The 21,364-nt window shown below is 39.8% G+C and overlaps 2 protein-coding genes across 7 annotated transcripts in view; one reads left to right on the top strand and one right to left on the bottom strand.

Moving 5' to 3' along the window:
- The window catches only part of LOC106081738 (cytosolic purine 5'-nucleotidase), a 158,950-nt gene that overhangs the window by 22,844 nt on the left and 114,742 nt on the right, over positions 1-21,364 (bottom strand). The window contains exon 1 of one of the 6 annotated variants that reach the window (XM_013243919.2): positions 15,204-16,309. The exons of the other annotated variants lie outside the window; for them this stretch is intronic. Within the exon in view, the coding sequence (XP_013099373.2) occupies positions 15,204-16,060 (857 nt within the window). The 5' untranslated portion in view covers positions 16,061-16,309. Of the gene's footprint in view, positions 1-15,203; positions 16,310-21,364 lie in introns of those variants that run through there. 6 annotated transcript variants of the gene reach the window in all.
- Positions 5,668-9,046, top strand: LOC106081775 (uncharacterized). The gene is made up of 2 exons (XM_013243972.2): positions 5,668-6,139; positions 8,680-9,046. Exons 1-2 carry the CDS (start codon positions 5,863-5,865, stop codon positions 8,934-8,936), a joined length of 534 nt encoding a protein of 177 aa, XP_013099426.2. The 5' UTR covers positions 5,668-5,862; the 3' UTR covers positions 8,937-9,046.

The following is a 21,364-nucleotide window of genomic DNA, read 5'->3' as shown; positions in this document are numbered from 1 at the left end:
GAATGAACTTTAATGAAATATACTTTTTTAACACTTGTTGTTGTATGGTTGCCCAAAAAGTAATTGCGGATTTTTCATATAGTCGGCGTTGACAAATTTTTTCAACGGCTTGTGACTCTGTAATTGCATTCTTTCTTCTGTCAGTTATCAGCTGTTACTTTTAGCTTGCTTTAGAAAAAAAGTGTAAAAAAAGTATATTTCATTAAAGTTCATTCTAAGTTTTATTAAAAATGCATTTACTTTCTTTTAAAAAATCCGCAATTACTTTTTGGGCAACCCAATAGTTTGGGGATTTACTTTCAGTTTTGCTGGGTTTGTTGTTTGGTTGATAGCCAACTGCGTAAAGCGGAGAAGGAATATGGTATAAGGGGCGAACATGAATCGATAAATGAGAAAAATTTAGACTCTTCGGTAGGAAAAATGTGCAAAAAATTCAAAATATGGAAAAATTCCTAGAGCTCAGTTTTACATTTTACTGATATTTAAACAAGTAAATAAGGCATTTCTGAAACGATGCATATTTGAATAAAACTATGGAGTAAGTAAAGGTTTATAATTTAGTAAGATGCCATTCTGAATCGTACTAGCCATGTCCGTCCGTCTGTCGAAATCACAATAGCGGTCGAACGCGTAAAGCTAGCCGCTTGAAATTTTGCACAGAAACCTAATATTAAAGTAGGTTATTGGAGATTGCAAATGGGCCACATCGGTTCAGATTGAAATATAGCTGCCATATAAATCGATCTCCCGATTTGACTTCTTGAGCCCATGGATGACGCAATTTTTGTCCCATGTGGCTGAAATTTTCACATAGTGTTCCGCTATGACTTCCAACAACTGTGCCAAGTATGGTTTGAATCGGTTTATAACCTGTTATAGCTCCCATATAAACCGACCTCCGATTTGACTTCTTGAACCCTTACAACCGCAATTTTTCTACGATTTTGCTGTAGGTTATGTTCTGTTATGACTTCTAACAACTGTGCCAAGTGAGGTTCAAATCGGCCAAGAACCTGACATAGTTCCCATATAAACTGGTCTCCCGATTTGATTTCTTAAGCCGCAATGTTTGTCCGATTTGGCTGAAATTTTACACATGGTGCTCTGTTATGACTTCCATCAACTGTGCTTAATACGCTCCAAATCGGTCTATAACCAGATATAGCTACCACATTTTAAAATAATCCATGGCGGTGGGTTATCAAGATTCGATACGGCCGATCTAAGCACGCTGTTACTTGTTTTACCCTCCACCATAGGATGGGGGGTATATTTATTTAGTCTTTCCGTTTGCAACACATAGAAACATCCATTTCCAAACCTACAAAGTATATATATTTCTGATCGCCGTAGAATTCCAAGACGATTAAACGATATCCGTGGGTCTGTCCGTCCGTATGTCCGTCAGTTGTAATCACTCTACAGGTTTTAAAAATTGAGATATTTAGTTCGCGCAGACTCGTATTTTCTCTGGTTACGCTGGTTAAGTTCTTGCATGGGCCAAATCGGAGTTTATTTCGATAAAGCTGCTATATAAACCGATCTGGCGATTTAGGGTCTTAATCCATAAAAGTCGGAAGGGGGGGCGGACCCTCCCCCTTACCCTAAAAGTACTATCCAAAAATAAAAGTGGACCTATCGGGACAATATGGGACTCAAATAAAAGGTATTAAGGAGTAGAGTACGAATATGATATTAGAAATTGGACCCAAGCAACTGGGGGTCCGCCCCAACCCCAAAAACCCCCTAAAATATGTTTATTGAACGTTCATGACAATATGGGACTCAAATGAAAGGTATTCGGGAGTAGATTATGAATATGGTCAGGAAGGAGAAGTAGGCTTTTAAATTTGTTGATTTCGAAAGGGGACGGACCTTCCCCCGTTACCTAAAAACACCACCCAAAATCAAAAGTGGGCCGATCGGGACAATATGGGTATCAAATGAAAGGTTTTAGGGAGTCGAAAACGAATATGGTATTAAAATTTGAGTCTAAGTACCCATCGGGCTGGGCCGCCCAACCCCAAAACTCCCCCAAACAGACATACTGGACGTTCATTCCAATATGGGGCTCAAATGAAAGGTATTCGGGAGTATATTTCGAATCTGGCATACAAAATCAGATCGAAGTATAGGGGATCACCCCATCGTTTGGGTGCCGGGCCATAACGGAGTAAGGGGGAATGAAAGGGCAGACGACTTGGCAGGGAAGACCAGAGGACTGCCGTCGATAAACTTTGTTAACCCAAAGCCTTTCGGGTCGACGCAGTCCGATTTAAGTGCATGGGCAAAAAGCGCATGTAACAGCGTGGAACAGCGAAACAGTCGGTAGGACGGCGAAAATCATATGGGGTCATAAGAGGCTATTACTGAAGTTGGCCGAAGTTTCCCCATCCTAAAAAGATATTAGGGAGTTAATGAAGGCGCAGCGGAACGGGCCCGGTTCGGCTAGTTTACATATAACTGTCATTTAGACCGATCAACTGATTTATGGTCTTAAGCCCATAAAAACCGCAATTATTATCCGATATCGCTGAAATTTTAAATAGTGAGTTCAGATTGGTCTATATTCAGATATAGTTGCCATATAGACCGATCAGCTGATTAAGGGTCAAAAGCCCATAAAAGCCGGCATTTTTATCCGATTTCGTTAAAACTTGATTAAGTCAGTTATATTAAGCCTCCCGACACCCGACTCAAATATGGTTCAGATCGGACCTTACTTACATATAGCTGCCATATAGACCGATCTGCCGATTTAGGGTCTTGAGGCTATAAAAGCCGCAAATATTATACGATTTCGCTGAAATTTAAAATAGTGAGTTAATTAAAGCCTCCCTATATCCGACTCAAATATGTTTCAGATCGGTCTATATTCAGATATAGCCGCCATTTAGACCGATTAGCCGATAAAGGGTCTTGAGCGCCTAAAAGCTGCATTTATAACCCGATTTCGCTGAAACTTGAGACAGACACTTGTATTAAGCCTCTCGTCCTACGACCAGCATATGGTCCAGACCATACTATATTTAGATATAGCTGCCATATAGACCGATCTGCCGATTTAGGGTCTTAAGGCTATAAAAGCAGGAATTATTATCCGATATCGCTGAAATTTGAAACAGTGAGCAGATTAAAGTCTCTCGATATCCGACTCAAATATGGTTTAGTTCGGGCTTTGTTCAGATATAGCTGCCATATAGACCGATCTGCTGATTTAGGGTCTTGAGCCCATAAAAACTGCATTTATCACCCGATTTCGCTGAAACTTGAGACAGACACTTGTATTAAGCCTCTCGTCCTACGACCAGCATATGGTCCAGACCATACTATATTTAGATATAGCTGCCATATAGACCGATCTGCCGATTTAGGGTCTTAAGGCTATAAAAGCAGGAATTATTATCCGATATCGCTGAAATTTGAAACAGTGAGCAGATTAAAGTCTCTCGATATCCGACTCAAATATGGTTCAGTTGGGGCTTTGTTCAGATATAGCTGCCATATTGACCGATCTGCCGATTTAGGGTCTTGAGCCCATAAAAGCTGCATTTATAACCCGATTTCGCTGAAACTTGAGACAGACACTTGTATTAAGCCTCTCGTCCTACGACCAGCATATGGTCCAGATTAAAGTATAGATATTAGATATAGCTGGCATATAGACCGATCTTTCGATTTAGGGTCTTAAGGCAATAAAAGCAGGAATTATTATCCGATATCGCTGAAATTTGAAACAGTGAGCAGATTAAAGCCTCCCGATATCCGACTCAAATATGGTTCATTTGGGGCTTTGTTCAGATATAGCTGCCATATAGACCGATCTGCCGATTTAGGGTCTTGAGCCCATAAAAGCTGCATTTATTACCCGATTTCGCTGAAACTTGAGACAGACACTTGTATTAAGTCTCTCGTCCTACGCCCAGCATGTGGTCCAGATTATAGTATATTTAGATATGGCTGCCATATAGACCGATCTGCCGATTTAGGGTCTTAAGGCTATAAAAGCCGCAATTATTGTCCAATATCGCTGAAAATTGAAATGGTGAGTTAATTAAAGCCTCCCTATATCCGACTCAAATATGGTTTAGTTCAGGCTTTGTTCAGATATAGCTGCCATATTGACCGATCTGCCCATTTAGGGTCTTGAGCCCATAAAAGCTGCATTTATTACCCGATTTCGCTGAAACTTGAGACAGACACTTGTATTAAGCCTCTCGTCCTACGACCAGCATATGGTCCAGATTATAGTATATTTAGATATGGCTGCCATATCGACCGATCTGCCGATTTAGGGTCTTGAGCCCATAAAAGCTGCATTTATTACCCAATTACGCTGGAATTTGACGCAGTGACTTGTATTAAGCTTCCCGTCATCCGACCAGCATATGGTCCAGATTATACTATATTTAGATATAGCTGCCATATAGACCGATCTTCCAATTGAATGTCTTAGTCCCATGAAATGCGGATTTGTTGTCCGATTTCGCTAAAACTGTGACTTGTATAAGAGTTCTAGGGACCTGAATGAAATATGACCCAGACCAGGCCCCATTTGCATATTACTATGGATATGGTAGTGGAGGCTACCGTAGCGCAGAGGTTAGCATGTCCGCCTGGGTTCGAATCCTGGCGAGACCATCAAAAAACGTTTTCAGGGGTGGTTTTCCCCTCCTAATGCTGGCAACATTTGTGAGGTACTATGCCATGGGCAAAATTTGCATTTTGCATTTGGTAGTGGAGTTGTTATAAAAAAGGATGGTTAATTTGTCCATGGTGATAGTGGGCAACCAAAGTTCGGCACTGCCGAACTTAACACGTTTTTACTTGTTAAAATTTATTTTCGTTCAATTTGTATGGCATTATGTGAGAAAGTTCTTACTAATTTTGTTTTCTCATCAATATCTTATATTAACATGATACAAAATTGTTCTTCAACTACGTTGGGAAAAATTCGTTACCCCCCCCCCCCCCCCCCAATTCAAATAATATTTTGCAATAACTCAATTGAATCTTGGTTAAATATTATGGATAATGCATGGCCTTGGCTTCAGGACATGTCTTCCAAGAAGATTGGCGCAAAAATTCCAAAGAACAACCACACAACCCTCATACCCACCAACCACCAACCGCATTGGGGTGTATTGTGGAAAATCAATTTGTGGAGGAACATGTAAACAACAACCATCTTCAGCAAACTCATTTGACGAAATTCAGATTTAACTTTATTTTTGAAAATTCCATTATCCATGGTTGTTTATCGCATGGCCCTTATTTCGGGGAAATTTACGGGCAGCGTGGGCAACCAAGATGATGATGTCGTTGTTGATATCGCTGCTGCGAACTAACGAACCCTCAAGGAAATCAGATGGGGGGGAAAATTACTTTTGCTTATTTGTTTGTAATAATTCCATTTTATTTCGTATCATTTCATGTTCGATGACAACATTCACACAAATGTGAGCAATGCGAGCAAAATCAAACAACATTCCTTAGGGGGCGACTAATATAACTAAGTGCCTCTGTCTGTCTGTTTGCGCTGATAAGCTAAGTATACACACAATCAGTAAAATCCAACACACTTCGATCCTTGCGCAAAAAAAAAAAATCGCCCCAACATACGATCATCTTCTACGTAGTATAAAATCGACTTTCTATACGCCATTTGATTTAGTTTGAATTCAAACATTGAAACGGAAATTAGAAACGCGAATCGCCAAAACCAGCAAATCCTAAGCTGACCATCTTACCTGTAACATAAATCTACTCTGGAAAGGAAATACCTGTATTGAGAGAGTGTGTGTGTGTGTGCGTGTGTGTGAAGAATCACTCTTTCGTCGAAAAAACCAAAAAAAAAAAAAAATGTTTAAAATTCATTTCAATTTTGTTTTGTCTGTCCTGGTCATGTTGTGGCTGGGCACTCATGCCATTTCCGCCACGTCTATAGCCAAAAGATCTATTCCTCTAACAAATCCAAAAGCTACTGAGGGTGAGGTGCAGTTACGAGATGTTGTAACGATAAAGGATATTCGCGCCTTCGTAGCCGAACATCCTAATTTGCATTTGACCCGCCTAATGAAAAAGGAGCGCCAAAGTACTTTGCAAACTGTGAAGTACACTTTGGGCGGTCGTGTATCAGGTAAGATAGAGAGATAGTTATTGTCGCCGTCAATAACATGATACTCAATGCTGTATTGAAAAGAAAAGTGAAAGAAAAACGGAGTTTAAATGCATTTTTAATAAAACTTAGAATGAACTTTAATCAAATATACTTTTTTTACACTTTTTTTCTAAAGCAAGCTAAAAGCAACGGCTGATAACTGACAGAAGAAAGAATGCAATTACAGAGTCACAAGCTGTGAAAAAATTTGTCAACGCCGACTATATGAAAAATCCGCAATTACTTTTTGGGCAACCCAATATATTTTTGATTGTTTCGGCATTCTGAGCCGATTTAGCCATGTCCGTCCGTCCGTCTGTCCGTCCGTCTGTCCGTCCGTCTGTCCGTCTGTCCGTCCGTCTGTCCGTCTGTCCGTCTGTCCGTCCGTCCGTCTGTCCGTCCGTCTGTCTGTCGAAAGCACGCTAACTTCCGAAGAAGTAAAGCTATTCGCTTGAAATTTTGCACGAATACTTCTTATCAGTGTAGGTCGGTTGGGATTGTAAATGGGCCATATCGGTCCATGTTTTGATATAGCTGTCATATACACCGATCTTGGATCTTGACTTCTTTAGCCTCTAGAGGGCGCAATTCTCACCCGATTTGGCTGAAATTTAGCATGAAGTGTTTTGTTGTCATTTCCAATGACTGTGTTCAGTGTGGTTCAAATCGGTTCATAACCTGATATAGCTGTCATATACACCGATCTTGGATCTTGTCTTCTTGAGCCTCTAGAGGGCGCAATTCTTACGCGATTTGGCTGAAATTTAGCATGAAGTGTTTTGTTATCATTTCCAATGACTGTGTTAAGTGTGGTTCAAATCGGTCGATAACCTGATATAGCTGTCATATAAGCCGATCTTGGGTCTTGATTTCTTAAGCATCTAGAGGGCGCAATTCTCACGTGATTTGGCTGAAATTTAGCATGAAATGTTTTGTTATCATTTCCAATGACTGTGTCAAGTGTGGTTCAAATCGGTCGATAACCTGATATAGCTGTCATATAAACCGATCTTGGATCTTGACTTCTTGAGCCTCTAGAGGGCGCAATTCCCACGCGATTTGGCTGAAATTTAGCATGAGGTGTTTTGTTATGACTTTCCACAGTTGTTCCAAATATGGTTTTTATTGGGTTCATAACCTGATATAGTTGTGATATAAACCGATCTTGGATCTTGACTTCTTGAGCCTCTAGAGGGCGCAATTCTTATCCGATTTGGCTGGAATTTTGCATGAGGTGTTTTGTTATCATTTCCAATGTCTGTGCTAAGTGTGGTTGAAATCGGTCCATAACCTGATATAGCTGTCATATAAACTGATCTTGGGTCTTGACTTCTTGAGCCACTAGAGGGCGCAATTCTTATCCGATTTGGCTGAAATTTTGAATGAGGTGTTTTGTTAACATTTCCAATGACTGTGCTAAGTATGGTTGAAATCGGTTCATAACCTGATATAGCTGTCATATAAACCGATCTTGGGTCTTGACTTCTTGAGCCACTGGAGGGCGCAATTCTCACCCGATTCGGCTGAAATTTTGCATGCGGTGTTCCGTTATGACTTCCAACAACTGTGGCAAGTACGATCCGAATCGGCCGATAACCCGATATAGCTCCCATATAAACCGATCTACAGATTTGACTTCTTGAGCCTCTGGAAGCCGCAATTTTTGTCCGATTTGGCTGAAATTTTGCATATAGTGTTTCGTTATGACTTCCAACAACTGTGCTAAGTATGGTTCAAATCGGTCTATAACCTTATATAGCTCCTATATAAACCGATCTCCCGATTTGACTTCTTGAGTCCTTACAATTAGCGATTTTTGTTTTGTTACAACTTCCATCAACTGTTTAAAGTATGGCGCAAATCAGTCTATAACCCGATATACCTGTCATATAAACCGATCTCTTGATTTTCCTTGCTCGGTTCGTAGAAGCTTTAATTTTTGCTGGTTTGACAGATGTTTGGTATGTAGAATAAATTTTTGATTTTTAGCAGAACCCATGGTGGTGGGTTCTCAAGATTCGGCCCGACCGAACTTGGCACGCTTTTACTTGTTAAAGTTTATATAGCGATTGCAACAGAAGGACGGTCAGACGGACGGACATGGCTAGGTCGTGGAATTTTGGAATACAGCGAAATATTGATTTCCGAATCTATTCTTTCGGTGCGGGATTTCAGAAAATGGGGGTGATTCTTGTCTTGTATTTGGGGTGATTAACCAAATACAAGACCTTGCCCCCCCTGATAACAAAAGCAATTAAAAAAGAACACAGACGACTAATAATTATTTTTTATAAACAAAACCATAGACTTGATAAAAATTTCTAAAATAACAAAAAAAAAAAACTTTAAAATCGTAAAAAAAATTTATGAACTTTTAAACTTAGATTTTAATCTGTAGGCCTCAAGCAACAAAATTTTTGTTTTGTTTTTTTTTTTTTAAACAAATTTTTGAGATTATTTTTGTTTTGCCATTTAACTTTTTCTTATTTCACAACTTCTTCTTTTTTTCTCTTTCAAAGGCGATCGTCTGGTGGCTCAATATGGTGATACCACCTTCTATCCGGTTAAAAAAGATGTTACCACACAAGTGACCTATCCTGCAACTGGCACCGGCAGTGTGGTCACTGCCGTCGAAATCCATTGTTTGCAAGATGAAAACAATGGCAATGCTTATGTGGTGGCCGGAGGATTGGGTCAGCGTTTCATTTCCATAGTGCTGGAGGCAGTGCAAACAGAACGTTTCACTTACAACATCCATGTTTATGGCACTGACTAAGCTTGAGAGGAGATGAGCAGCAAAACAAAAAGGAGAAGGAAGAGTCAAAGGAGTATGCAAAACTTGAAATAGCAACAAATAGGAAAAAAATATTTTTTGAAAGAGATAAACGAATTTGTTTACTATTTTTGTTACCAATTTCCGCCTTAGAAGATTTTAAGGGGCTACATATGGCCAACAACTGTTTAGCTTTTTTAATATAAAACAAACAATATTTGCCATTAATATCTAAAAGTGTCAATTTGTCAAATAGAGCGTATAAATAAAGCCAATGGCCAAATAAATGCAGGCACCAAAACTTTTTAAATTTTTTGTCACCCCAGGCGTATGGTTGTTAATAATTGCTGTGCTATGGGGCGTATGAGTGTTAATATTTTCTATAAATCTCTTGTTGGGGCCAATGCAGCTGTGTTCGGCCATTCAAATCCAATCAATAGGAAATAATCGCGATAAACCTCGCAATAAAACAGACACTTGAACTTTAAAGAAACCAATGCACACATACACACACACACGCATACACACAACCGAGGACTTTTATTATATATGTAACAAATTAATTTTGATGTTTATGAAAAGCCCCACACAGGCAAAGGAAAACATTTCAATTAAGTATATAATCAACAGCTAAAGATCGTCACACAACAGGCAGGACCCAGCAGAGAGGCAGAGGAAAACCCTCCCTCCCCCTACCCAGTGAAGGGGGGGGGGCATCATCTTCATTCTCATTTAATGGCTACCTTGACCGTGATGTTAGACCCCAATACATTTGTGTACCAGATGCCAAAATTTTTTGAATTTTCTTCGAAAAATGTGCACAAATGTTTTCACACAAATTTATGGCTACAACAAGAAAAAGACACCAACAACGACACCAACAACAACAGCAACATAAAAGATTTTGATTATTTTAGATTTGTGTTTTGTTTTGATGCTAAAAATAATCCCTTTAATTATTTAAACGCCATTGTTTGTTTAAGTTTATTTTGCAACTGCTGGCTAATGTGGCCAGCCATGCCACAAATGTGTGCCAACCCAGCAAGTGGCTTGCCAGCCTGGTGGCTAGTATGTTCTTTTGAATTTGTCAGATGTCGATGATGGTTTTTATAGAGCCTCAACAAAGCGAAAAAAAACTATTAAAATTTATGGTAAGCCATGACGTGATGTGGCGATGATTTGCCATTTCCTATGGCCATCCCATGTTCGCCTTTGACGATATAGAAAATTTCTATAAAATTTCTGTTGTGCGTTTGATTGTTTTTATTTTTTTTTTTAAATGTGCACTAAATTAGATTATGATTAATTAAATTGAGTAGGATTTTTGCAATTTTAAATCAAAAACAATTTAAATGATTTTAAAATGTTTCATCTTTGCATGGCAGAATAATTATTCAAACAAATGTGAATAAGTGTACTATAGAATATTTTTCGATGCAATATTTTAAGAGATATTTATGTCCCCATCATTCCCAAAGTCAAATAAAATAGGAGAAAAGCAAGTAAAAGTGTGCAAAGTTCGGCTGGGCCGAATCTTATACACGCTCCACCATGGATCAAATTTGTCGAGTTCTTTTCCAGGTATCTTTGCTGTGCTGTTTCAGGCTAAAGACTGATGCTGTTTTAGGCTATCGACCAATTCAGACCATATTTGACACGTATGTCGAACGTCATGGGAGAAGCCGTTGCACAAAATTTCAGCCAGATCGGACTATAATTGCGCCCTCTAGAGGCTCAAGTGGTCAAGATTCTAGGTCGGTTTATATGGCAGCTATATCAGGCTATGGACCGATTTCAACCATACTTAGTACAGTTGTTGGAAGTCATAAGAAAACAGATCATGCAAAATTTCAGCCAAATCGGACTACAATTGCGCCCTCTAGACGCTCAACAAGTCAAGATCCCAGATCGGTTTATATGACAGCTATATCAGGTTATGAACCGATTTGAACCATACTTAGTACAGTTGTTGGAAGTCATAAGAAAACAGATCATGCCAAATTTCAGCCAAATCGGATAATAATTGCGCCCTCTAGAGGCTCAAGAAGTCAAGATCCCAGATCGGTTTATATGACAGCTATATCAGGCTATGAACCGATTTGAACCATACTTGACACAGTTGTTGGAAGTCATAACAAAACACCGTATGCAAAATTTCAGCCAAATCGGACAATAATTGCGCCCTCTAGAGGCTCAAGAAGTCAAGGCCCCAGATCGGTTTGTATGACAGCTATATCAGGTTATATACCAATTTCCACCATACTTAGCACAATTATAGGTCATAAGTCATAAGGATAAGAATTGCGCCCTCTAGAGGCTCAAGAAGTCAAGACCCAAGATCGATTAATATGGCAGCTATATCAAAACATGGACCGATATAGCCCATTTATAATACCAACCGACCTTCACTTAAAAGAAGTATTTGTGCAAAATTTCAAGCGGCTAGTTTTAGTCCTTCAAAAGCTAGCATGCTTTCGACAGACGGACGGACATGGCTAGGTCGACCTAAAATGTCATGTCGATCAAGAATATATATACTTTATGGGGTCTTAGATGAATATTTCGAGGAGTTACAAACAGAATGACAACATAAGTATACCCCCACCCCATGGTGGAGGGTATAAAAATTAAAATTTTTTAAGATTTAAAAAGGCGTTAAGTTCGGCCCGGCCGAACTTTGGATACCCACCACCACGGGTATATATGCAAACTACAATACATTTGGTCACAATCCGGTTAAAAATGCATAACTTATTCTTCGATAGCAGCTATATCGAAATATAGTCCGATTTGGACCAAATTCGGCACGGACATTGAGTGGAACAAAATATTGGTCTTATTGGTAGCTATATATCAAAATATAGACCAATCTGAACTATATACGATACGGATGTCGAATAACCTAACATAAGTCACTGTGTCAAATTTCAGCGAAATTGGATTATAAATGCGCCTTTTACGATGCCAAGACTTTAAATCGAAATATCGGTCTATATGGCAGCTAAATCCACATCTGAACCGATCTGGGCCAAATTGAAGAGGGATGTCGACGGCCCTAACACAACTCACTGTCCCAAATTTCGGCGAAATCAGACAATAAATGTGTCTTTTATGGGCTCAAGACCTTAAATCTAGAGATCGGTCTATATGGCAGCTATATCGAAATCTGAACCGACCAAATTGAAGAAAGATGTTAAAGGTCCTAACACAACTCCCTGTCCCAAATTTCGGCGAAATCAGACAATAAATGTGTCGTTTATGGGCCCAAGACCTTAAATCGAGAGATCGGTCTATATGGCAGCTACATCGAAATCTGAACCGATCTGGGCCAAATTGAAGAAAGATGTTGAAGGTCCTAACACAACTCACTGTCCCAAATTTCGGCGAAATCAGACAATAAATGTGTCTTTTATGGGCCCAAGACCTTAAATCGAGAGATCGGTCTATATGGCAGCTACATCGAAATCTGAACCGATCTGAGCCAAATTGAAGAAAGATGTTGAAGGTCCTAACACAACTCACTGTCCCAAATTTCGGCGAAATCAGACAATAAATGTGTCTTTTATGGGCCCAAGACCTTATATCTAGAGATCGGTCTATATGGCAGCTATATCGAAATCTGAACCGATCTGGGCCAAATTGAAGAAAGATGTTAAAGGCCCTAACACAACTCACTGTCCCAAATTTCGGCGACATGGGACAATAAATGCGCCTTTTATGGCCCAAAACCTTAAATCGAGAGATCGGTCTATATGGCAGCTATATCCAAATCTGTACCGATCTGGGCCAAATTAAAGAAATATGTTGAAAGTCCTAACACAACTCACTGTCCCAAATTTCGGCGACATCGGACAATAAATGCGCCTTTTATGGCCCAAAACCTTAAATCGAGAGATCGGTCTATATGGCAGCTATATCCAAATTTATACCGATCCGGGGCAACTTGCAGAAATATGTCAAGGGGCTTCATTTAACTCACTGTCCCAAATTTTGGCAAAATCGGACAATAAATACACCTTTTATGGGCCCAAGAGCTTAAATCGAAATATCGGTCTATATGGCAATCGGATAATAAATGTGGCTGTTATGGGCCTAAGATCCTAAATCGTCGGATCGCTCTATATGGGGGCTATATCAAGATATTGTCCGACAAAGCCCATCTTCGAACTTAACCTGCTCGTGGACAAAAAAAGAATATGTGCAAAGTTTCAGCTCAATATCTCTATTCTTGAAGACTGTAGCGTGATTTCAACAGACAGACGGACGGACAAGTCCTAATGGTGTTTTATGCTGGCACCTGCCGTGTTCGATCAATCCTGATCAATCCTCTTAACCCCGGGTGAAAACTATGAGTCTACCAACACCACCATACATAACCGAAGCTAGCATGAGTAATAATTCGAGTTGACGTTGTGTGGACGTGTCCTCCCCCTTGGTTAGGGGCAGAACACTCTCCAAAACTCTTTCCGTTCTATGGGTCACGGCACCCGGTTGAGTACTTGCAACTCCACACCGAGCATGCCCTTCCTGAGATTTAAGGTGTTAAACCACAGCCAACACGGTGCTCCCAACTGAGGCCTCACCAATAGTCAGGCTGCAATCGAAGCTCCAGGAGCTCCTTACTCTCGAGGTACCAGATTAAGGACTTTGTTTCGACCACGTAGTCCAACTACAGACAGTTCCGGACTGTTCACCTTATGGGACGATGCAAGCACCATCCCGTAGCAACACGTCATTCAGAAACAGTCAGAAATTAGGTGGCATAACTCGAAATGACTCAGCACAAGTCTGAGTCAAACCGGGAGTTCCACCGAAACATTCACACACACGGTATACAGTATGTTAACCACGAGGAATAATATCGACACCATGTTAAAACTTCCAAAACATCAGAAATTCTTACAAACCAACCACTCGAGGAGGCCACCGTAGGTTAGCATGTCCGCTTATGACGCGGAACTCCTGGGTTCGAATCCTGGCGAGACCATCAGAAAAAAATTTCTAGCGGTGGTTTTCCCCTCCTAATGCTGGCAACATTTGTGAGGTACTTTGCCATTTAGAACTTCTCTCTAAAGAGGTGTCGCACTGCGGCACGCCGTTTGGACTCGGCTATAAAAAGGAGGCCCCTTATCATTGAGCTTAAACTTGAATCGGACTGCACTCATTGATATCTGAGAAGTTTACCCCGGTTCCTAAGTGGAATGTTCATGGGCAAAATTTGCAATTTGCACCCACTCGACCAGCTCCAAGACTTCATGGTCCAGCCATCTTCAGCTCACCGACTCAGCTCGATGCTCATCCATACATCATTATTTCGCTTCACCCGTCCACCACCACATCCATCCCCTCACGACCAGCTCCGAAACGTCATGGTCCAACCATCTTCAGGTCAGCAGCTCGATGCAGCCTACTGACAGCTCATCCATCGATCGTCCCTTCCCACCTTCCCCCTGCCTACACCACATCACTACGTTTATCAGCATTTTCTCACATAGTGTCGTACCCAGGAAATCAATTGCTAGGGGAATCCCAAAAAACAACACGATCCCTGGGTAGCTTTCATATTCCACTTCAGACCGTGGTGAGGAGCTTGCCCAAAAAGTAATTGCGGATTTTTTAAAAGAAAGTAAATGCATTTTTAATAAAACTTAGAATGAACTTTAATCAAATAGACTTTTCTTACACTTTTTTTCTAAAGCAAGCTAAAAGTAACAGCTGATAACTGACAGAAGAAAGACCGCAATTACAGAGTCACAAGCTGTTGAAAAATTTTTTTGTCAATGCCGACTATATGAAAAATCCGCAATTACTTTTTGGGCAACCCAATATTATATACTTTTCACCCAAATGGTACCCCGTGAGGGAGATGGACGGACAGACGGAGGGACATGGCGAGATAGTCTTAGATTTTTACGCTGATCAAGAATATATCTACTTTATAGGGTCGAAAATGGTCGAATACACTCTCATCCTTCGATGGTGGGTATAAAAAAAAAAAAAAATTTAATGAGCTTTTCTCAAATCGCCTGTGAGACATTTATAATGGGATCCATAAATATTTGCCCCAAAATGCCATTTCCTATGGGGCGAAAAATTTCTTTAAATCTATGGGCAGATACGGAAACAAGAACTGCAAAGATTCTAAGCAAACATAAATTTTTGTAAATTAATTACCCTTTCAAAGAGGTGTCAAAACGCCTTTTTAAAAATTGCGATAATAAGGAAAATTTTAAATTCGTTACATGCAACAAGAAGAACAACAAAACTCACTCATTACGTATGGCACATGCATTGTCGAACACATAGCAGTCATCATCGAAACTTGAGGCTTGCGTAATGTCACCAGTGGTGTCCTGTTGGCAATCAGTGTGTGGTGGTGAAGTAGCCAGCACATCACCATAATCGTGATCACCTCCACCCTCGTTGTCCTCCAATAGGTCATGATAATTTGTATTGTCCTCCTCATCCTCGCTAAAATGGTGGCTGGTATTGTTGTCATTATTGTTGTTGTAGTCCTCCATGGGAAAGTTGTACTCGGCTATCATGGAATCTATGAATGTACTATCCTCATAATCCTCTCGCATGACATCTTCTTCCTCATGATGTTCGCATGGAATTTGGTCCATGGTGGAGGATTTATCCATGGCACACAAATGGCCCGAAAGAAATTGTGCCGATTGGCTGCGTTGACGTGGTTTGACAAATGTTGTTGCTGACGTTGAGGCTGCAGTGGATGTGAATGTTGTCGTTGTGATAGTTGCATTGGACGCCACACAATCCTGCGCTTCGGGGCCATGATCCTTTGTTGCTGGTTGAGATTCACGTTGCAAGTGCTGCTGTTGAGTCTGAGGATATTGGAATTTTATTGCATCCACAGAATAGCTACGCTTGCTGGAATGGTGTGGCTCACGTTTGTTAATGCCACCACCTTTGGAGGCGGTTCGCGGTGATGGTGTTAGGCTGTCACTGGCTCCATTGATATTTCTTCTGGTTAATGACATATCCGTGGTGAAGGAGACAAACTCATCGGCCACATCAGCTGCCACATAAATGTCAGCAATTACGTCATTGGCTATATTTTGCTGGGATGAAAAGGAATTGCGTCGCATATCTTGTGATAAATCCATAGTGTGGACACAATGTCACGCTTTAGCTGCTAATGCGAAGAAGGAGATTTATTTCCGGTTATGCCTTTGTTTGATAGCCTAAAAGGGCCTCTATTTTGGTCACTGTCGTACGTTGTTTGTTATATGAATCACTTTTTGTATTTAAGGTACTTGAGTAGTGTTTAGAAACTGTCTTAGCTATTTTTGTTTAAATGTTGTTTTTATTGTCTTTAGTTCAGTTAAAAGGTACTTTTTTTGGATATCACAATTCTGAGAATTTGACAAGTATATTATTAAAATAAAAATAAAATAATTAAAATTTAAACGCAACGTAATATCCAACAGCAAAGCGTAACGCAATGCAACGCAAAATGCAAATTCGCAAATTTTGCTCATGAACATTCCTCTAAGCAACAGGGGCAAACTTCTCACATATCAATGAGTGCAGTTCGATTCAAGTTTAAGCTCAATGATAAGCGACCTCCTTGTTATAGCCGAGTCCTAACGGCGAGCCGCAGTAAGACACCTCTTTGGAGGGAAGTTTTACATGGCAATTACCTTGCAAATGTTGCCAGCATTAGGAGGGGAAAACCACCGCTGAAAATTTTTTTCGGATGCTCTCGCCAGGATTCGAACCCAGGCGTTCAGCGTCATAGGCGGACATGCTAACTTCTGCGTTACAGTGGCCTCCACACAATACAACGCAACGCAACGCATTAAAAGTAAACAATAACAACTTTTGGAGTGACGAAAACCAAGGAGACTTTATTCGGTACAACGTATGGTGCAGCGCCACAAGGAAACGTAACGCAAGATAATGTATGGCAAAGTTGTCTGATTTAATTAAATATGTAATACCTCCACTAGTAAAAAAGTGGAAAATTCGATTAAAATTTGTAATGAAATTTTATTTAATTGCATCTAATTTGATCCAATTTTCGATATCTGATGACAGATCATTCTTTCAATTTTTTTTACTCGGGTCCTGTAACACTGCGTTACGTTATGCACTACAACGCCAAGTAATAGTACTAATAGTAACGTGACAAAGTACAATCAACGTAGCGTAACATGGTTTTTGTTGTGGAATATAACATGACGCAACGTAACAACTATCATGTAAATTATTGAATCGTAACTTAACGTAGCGAGAGAATGGAATTTCTGGCTTCTAAATATACCCTCCACCATTGGATGGGGGTATACTAATTTCGTCATTCTGTTTGTAACTCCTCGAAATACTCGTCCAAGACCCCATAAAGTAAATCAAGAATATGATTGTCATGAGATTTAAAGGCGATCTAGCCATATCTGTCCGTCCGTCTGTCTGTCGAAAGCTATAGCTAACTTTCGAAGGAGTAGAGCTAGCCGCTTGAAATTTTGCACAAATACTTCTTATTAATGTAGGTGGGTTGGGGTTGTAAATGGGCTATATAGGTCCAAGTTTTGATATAGCTGCCATATAAACGGATCTTGGATCTTGACTTCTTGAGCCACTAGATGACACAATTCTAGTCCGATTTGGCTGAAAGTTTGCATGAGGCGTTTTATTATGGCTGCCAACAACCGTGGTAAGTACGGTTGAAATCGGTTCATATCGGGAAAACAACTCGACAAAAGCGATCTATGGTGGAGGATATATAAGATTCGGCCCGGCCGTATATTGCTATGGTCGGTAAATATGTCCGGTATGGGAGTGTTTTTGAGAGTGAGGCGCATCTCCATATATCGGATTCGAGCTCTGGTCTCAAATACCTTTCATTTGAGTCCCATATTGTCATTTTTGGTTTATATTTTATTTGGCTTGTGGCTTTGGAGGTGGGGCGGCAAACTAGATATCCTACCCATCTTCGAGATCTGGTGTTTTTTGGAAATAGGGTAAGAGGAGGGTCCGCCCATTAAAGTTTGGATGTTAGATCTACTTCATTCTCTTGAATTTGTGAGGTGATTTATGAAGTGAGGCGTCCCTGAAATACTTGACGATGAAACAGATACAGATTTGAGCCTCTTTTTGCCATAATCCACAAATATGACCAGTTACATGTACGTTACGTACTTACAAGCAAAGAACAAGTTTTGCCCTTGAACATTCCACTAAGGAAAAGGGGAAAACTTCTCACATATCAATGAGTGCAGTCGGATTCAAGTTTTAAGCTCAATGATAAGGGACCTCCTTTTTATAGCCAAGTCCGAACGGGTGGCCGCAGTGCGACACCTCTTTGGAGAGAAGTTTTACATGGCATAGTATCTCACAAATGTTGCCAGCCTTAGCCCGAACTTTGCCCTGAAAAATATCATCATCGTCCTCTATTCTAAAATTTCATTGATTTGAGCCCCAAATGCCATTGGTTTAGGGGGAGTTCATGGTTTGACATGACCGCCAAACATTTGGCCTCAAACTTGGATATTAACTCTGAAGTAATATCAGCATCGTGCTAGAGCACGATTTTGTTTGCGCCCCATAATGTCAAGCATTTTGAAGGAGACTATCAAGATACTCAGGGCTAGGGGGTCTGGTTCTGATTCACACTAATTAATTATTTTGTATTGGTTATCTACATTCAAAATCTTATTTCAAAGCGACCACTTGGGATACTACATTCTTAAATATCCGCAGGTCCTTCTGAGTCCATCCCAATTTGAGGGTAAAAAGTGTACTCTACTACCAAAGAACTTTTATTTATCGTGATCGGCCTTCATATATTTTTTTATATTATTCATATATTATTCTTAATTCCTTTTTTTTTGGGTAGGATAGGGGAAGGAGGAATGCCCTCCTCGGCCCCACGACGCTAAGAACCAACCGACAATTTATTTGAGTCTTTTATTATCGCGATCTTTTGTCCTGCGGAACGGTGGGACGTGACCCAGATACTTGAATCCCTAAACCAACATTAGATTCGAAATATACCTTTCATAGACCTTTCTTTTAGTTGACATATTATTCCGATCGAACTACACGTCCTATTTAAGGTTATTTAGTGGGTGCGCCGGTCCCAGACTCTGTCCTAATTTTGCATGCCAGATTCGTAGTCAAGTCCCAAAGACCTTTCATTCGATACCTATTTTTTGAGGTTGGACAATTATGCCCGTTTTGGGGTTTTTTTTTGGGTTGGGGAGGCCCTCTAGACACCTTGGACTTATAGCAAATGTATACTCAGCTTTCAAGTATCTTTCGTTTGATACCCATGTCCCAATCGGTAAACATGAGGGGTTTTGGGGGGTGGGGAGGCGCTTCAGACACCAAGGAATAAATTTTTATATCAGCATTGGACTCTACCTTTAAATAGCTTTCGTTTGATATCCATATTTTCCCAATCGCTAAATTTGTCCTGCTGGGGAGTTTTGGGTGGTGGGGAGGTCCCCTAGGCACCAAAAAATATTTTTTTTTTGTCTCAGATTTGTATTCTACTATTGAATAACTTTTACTTGATACCCATATTACTCAAAGCGGTTACGGTGTCCTGTTGTGTGGTGTTTTTGCGGGTGGGAGGACCACCCGACACTTAGGATAACATTTTAATGTCAATATCGTACTCTACTCTCAAATACCTTTCATTTGATAGCCATATTGCCCAAAGCGGTGAAAGTGTCCTCTTGGAGTTCTTTTTTTTGAGTGGGGAACCCCCCGGATCTTAAGAGTGAATTCGTACTCTACTGTTAATCACCTTTCATTTGATACCCATAGTGTCCCAATCAGTGCACATGTCCGTTCGGGTGGGTTTTAGGATGGGGCGTCCCCCCAAAATTTTTTTTTATCAATTTCGTATTTTTGGGGTACCATAAGGTGGCATACAAAATTTCGCTTAAATCGGTGCACGAATCTCCGAGATCTGGCGTTTTTGAAAATTGGGTTATGGGGGAGGGCGGACACTTCGGATATCAAAAAATGTATTACCCTATTTAAACCGGGGGCCCAAACTCTACCATCTGTGAAAATTTCATGAAAAACGGTTCGGCCGTTGCTGAGTCTATACGGAACAGACAAACAATCTAACAAACAAACAAAGCGCGACAATTTCATTTTTATATAATAGATTTTTATTTAATTTGTTTATTTTGTTTCTATTTCAATTTATTTTATTTCATTACATTTCATGCCATTTAATTCTATTTCATTCCATTTCATTCTATTTCATTCCATTCCATTTCATTTCATTCCATTTTATATCATTTCGTTTCATTTCATTCCATTCCATTCCATTTCATTCCGTTTCATTTCATTCCATTTCACTCCATTTCATTCCATCTCATTTCATTTTATTCCATCCCATTTCATTTCATTCCATTTCATTTCATTTAATTTCATTCCATTTTATTCCATTTCATTCCATTTCATTCCATTTCACTCCATTTCATTCCATTTCATTCCGTTTCATTTCATTCCATTTCATTTCATTCCATTCCGTTTCATTTAATTCCATTTCATTCCATTTCATTTCATTCCATTCCGTTTCATTTAATTCCATTTTATTTTATTTTATTTTATTTTATTTTATTTTATTTTATTTTATTTTATTTTATTTTAATTTTATTACGTCATTTAGATAGTTAGCCGCAGACAATAGTGATGTTCTATGTTTATGCATTAATGACCATAAGAAATCCTAGCTAGAACAACGTAAACGCCCATCTTACTATTGATATAACAAATGCTAGTGGAAGCAAAAAAAAAAAATGGACCTCAACAAAAACCCTACCAGCAGTTTACCTGCTTTTGAATGAATTGCTAAGTACATAAAAAACGACAACTGTTTGGCTAAAGTGATTCAAGTAATGTCATTGACAATCATCTGGCTGTCTGTCTGTATGTGGGTGCATTTAATTGTCATTGTAGCTACTCGGAAACGCCAGGAATAACAATTGCATTCAATGACAATAGGAGTGACGCAGCAAAACCTTGCTGTGACATCAAATGCATCTGTTGTCATTTATGGTTAAATGGTCTTTTTTTAAGCTGATATGCGAAAGATAGCATTGAAGTGAAAGAACGAAGGCAACTTAGGAAGACACCACTTGGTTTTTATGTACGACTTAAGATACGTTGCAGGGGAGGGGGTAGGATTATCAACTGAATGAAGAAATAAATGGAAAGTTTTTTTCAAGGAATATTTTTGCCTTTTTGGATCGTCCTCCATGATCCAAATGGGCAAAGAGACTGGGGGCTAAGTAGTTAAATAAGGAAGGCACTTTGGCCATATGGCCCATATTTATTTATGGATCCGTCTGGATATTATTTGGTGTGGGTGTTGGAGGTCATAAGTAAAGATCAGCCAAATCGGATAAAAATAAAGCATTGTTGGATCTCAAGAAAGAAAATTATGG

This window comes from Stomoxys calcitrans, chromosome 4 (genome assembly GCF_963082655.1).
Source record: "Stomoxys calcitrans chromosome 4, idStoCalc2.1, whole genome shotgun sequence".
In the NCBI taxonomy this organism is placed as follows: domain Eukaryota; kingdom Metazoa; phylum Arthropoda; class Insecta; order Diptera; family Muscidae; genus Stomoxys; species Stomoxys calcitrans.
Note: the sequence above shows the minus strand (reverse complement) of the source record. Positions and strands in the feature narration are given on the sequence as shown.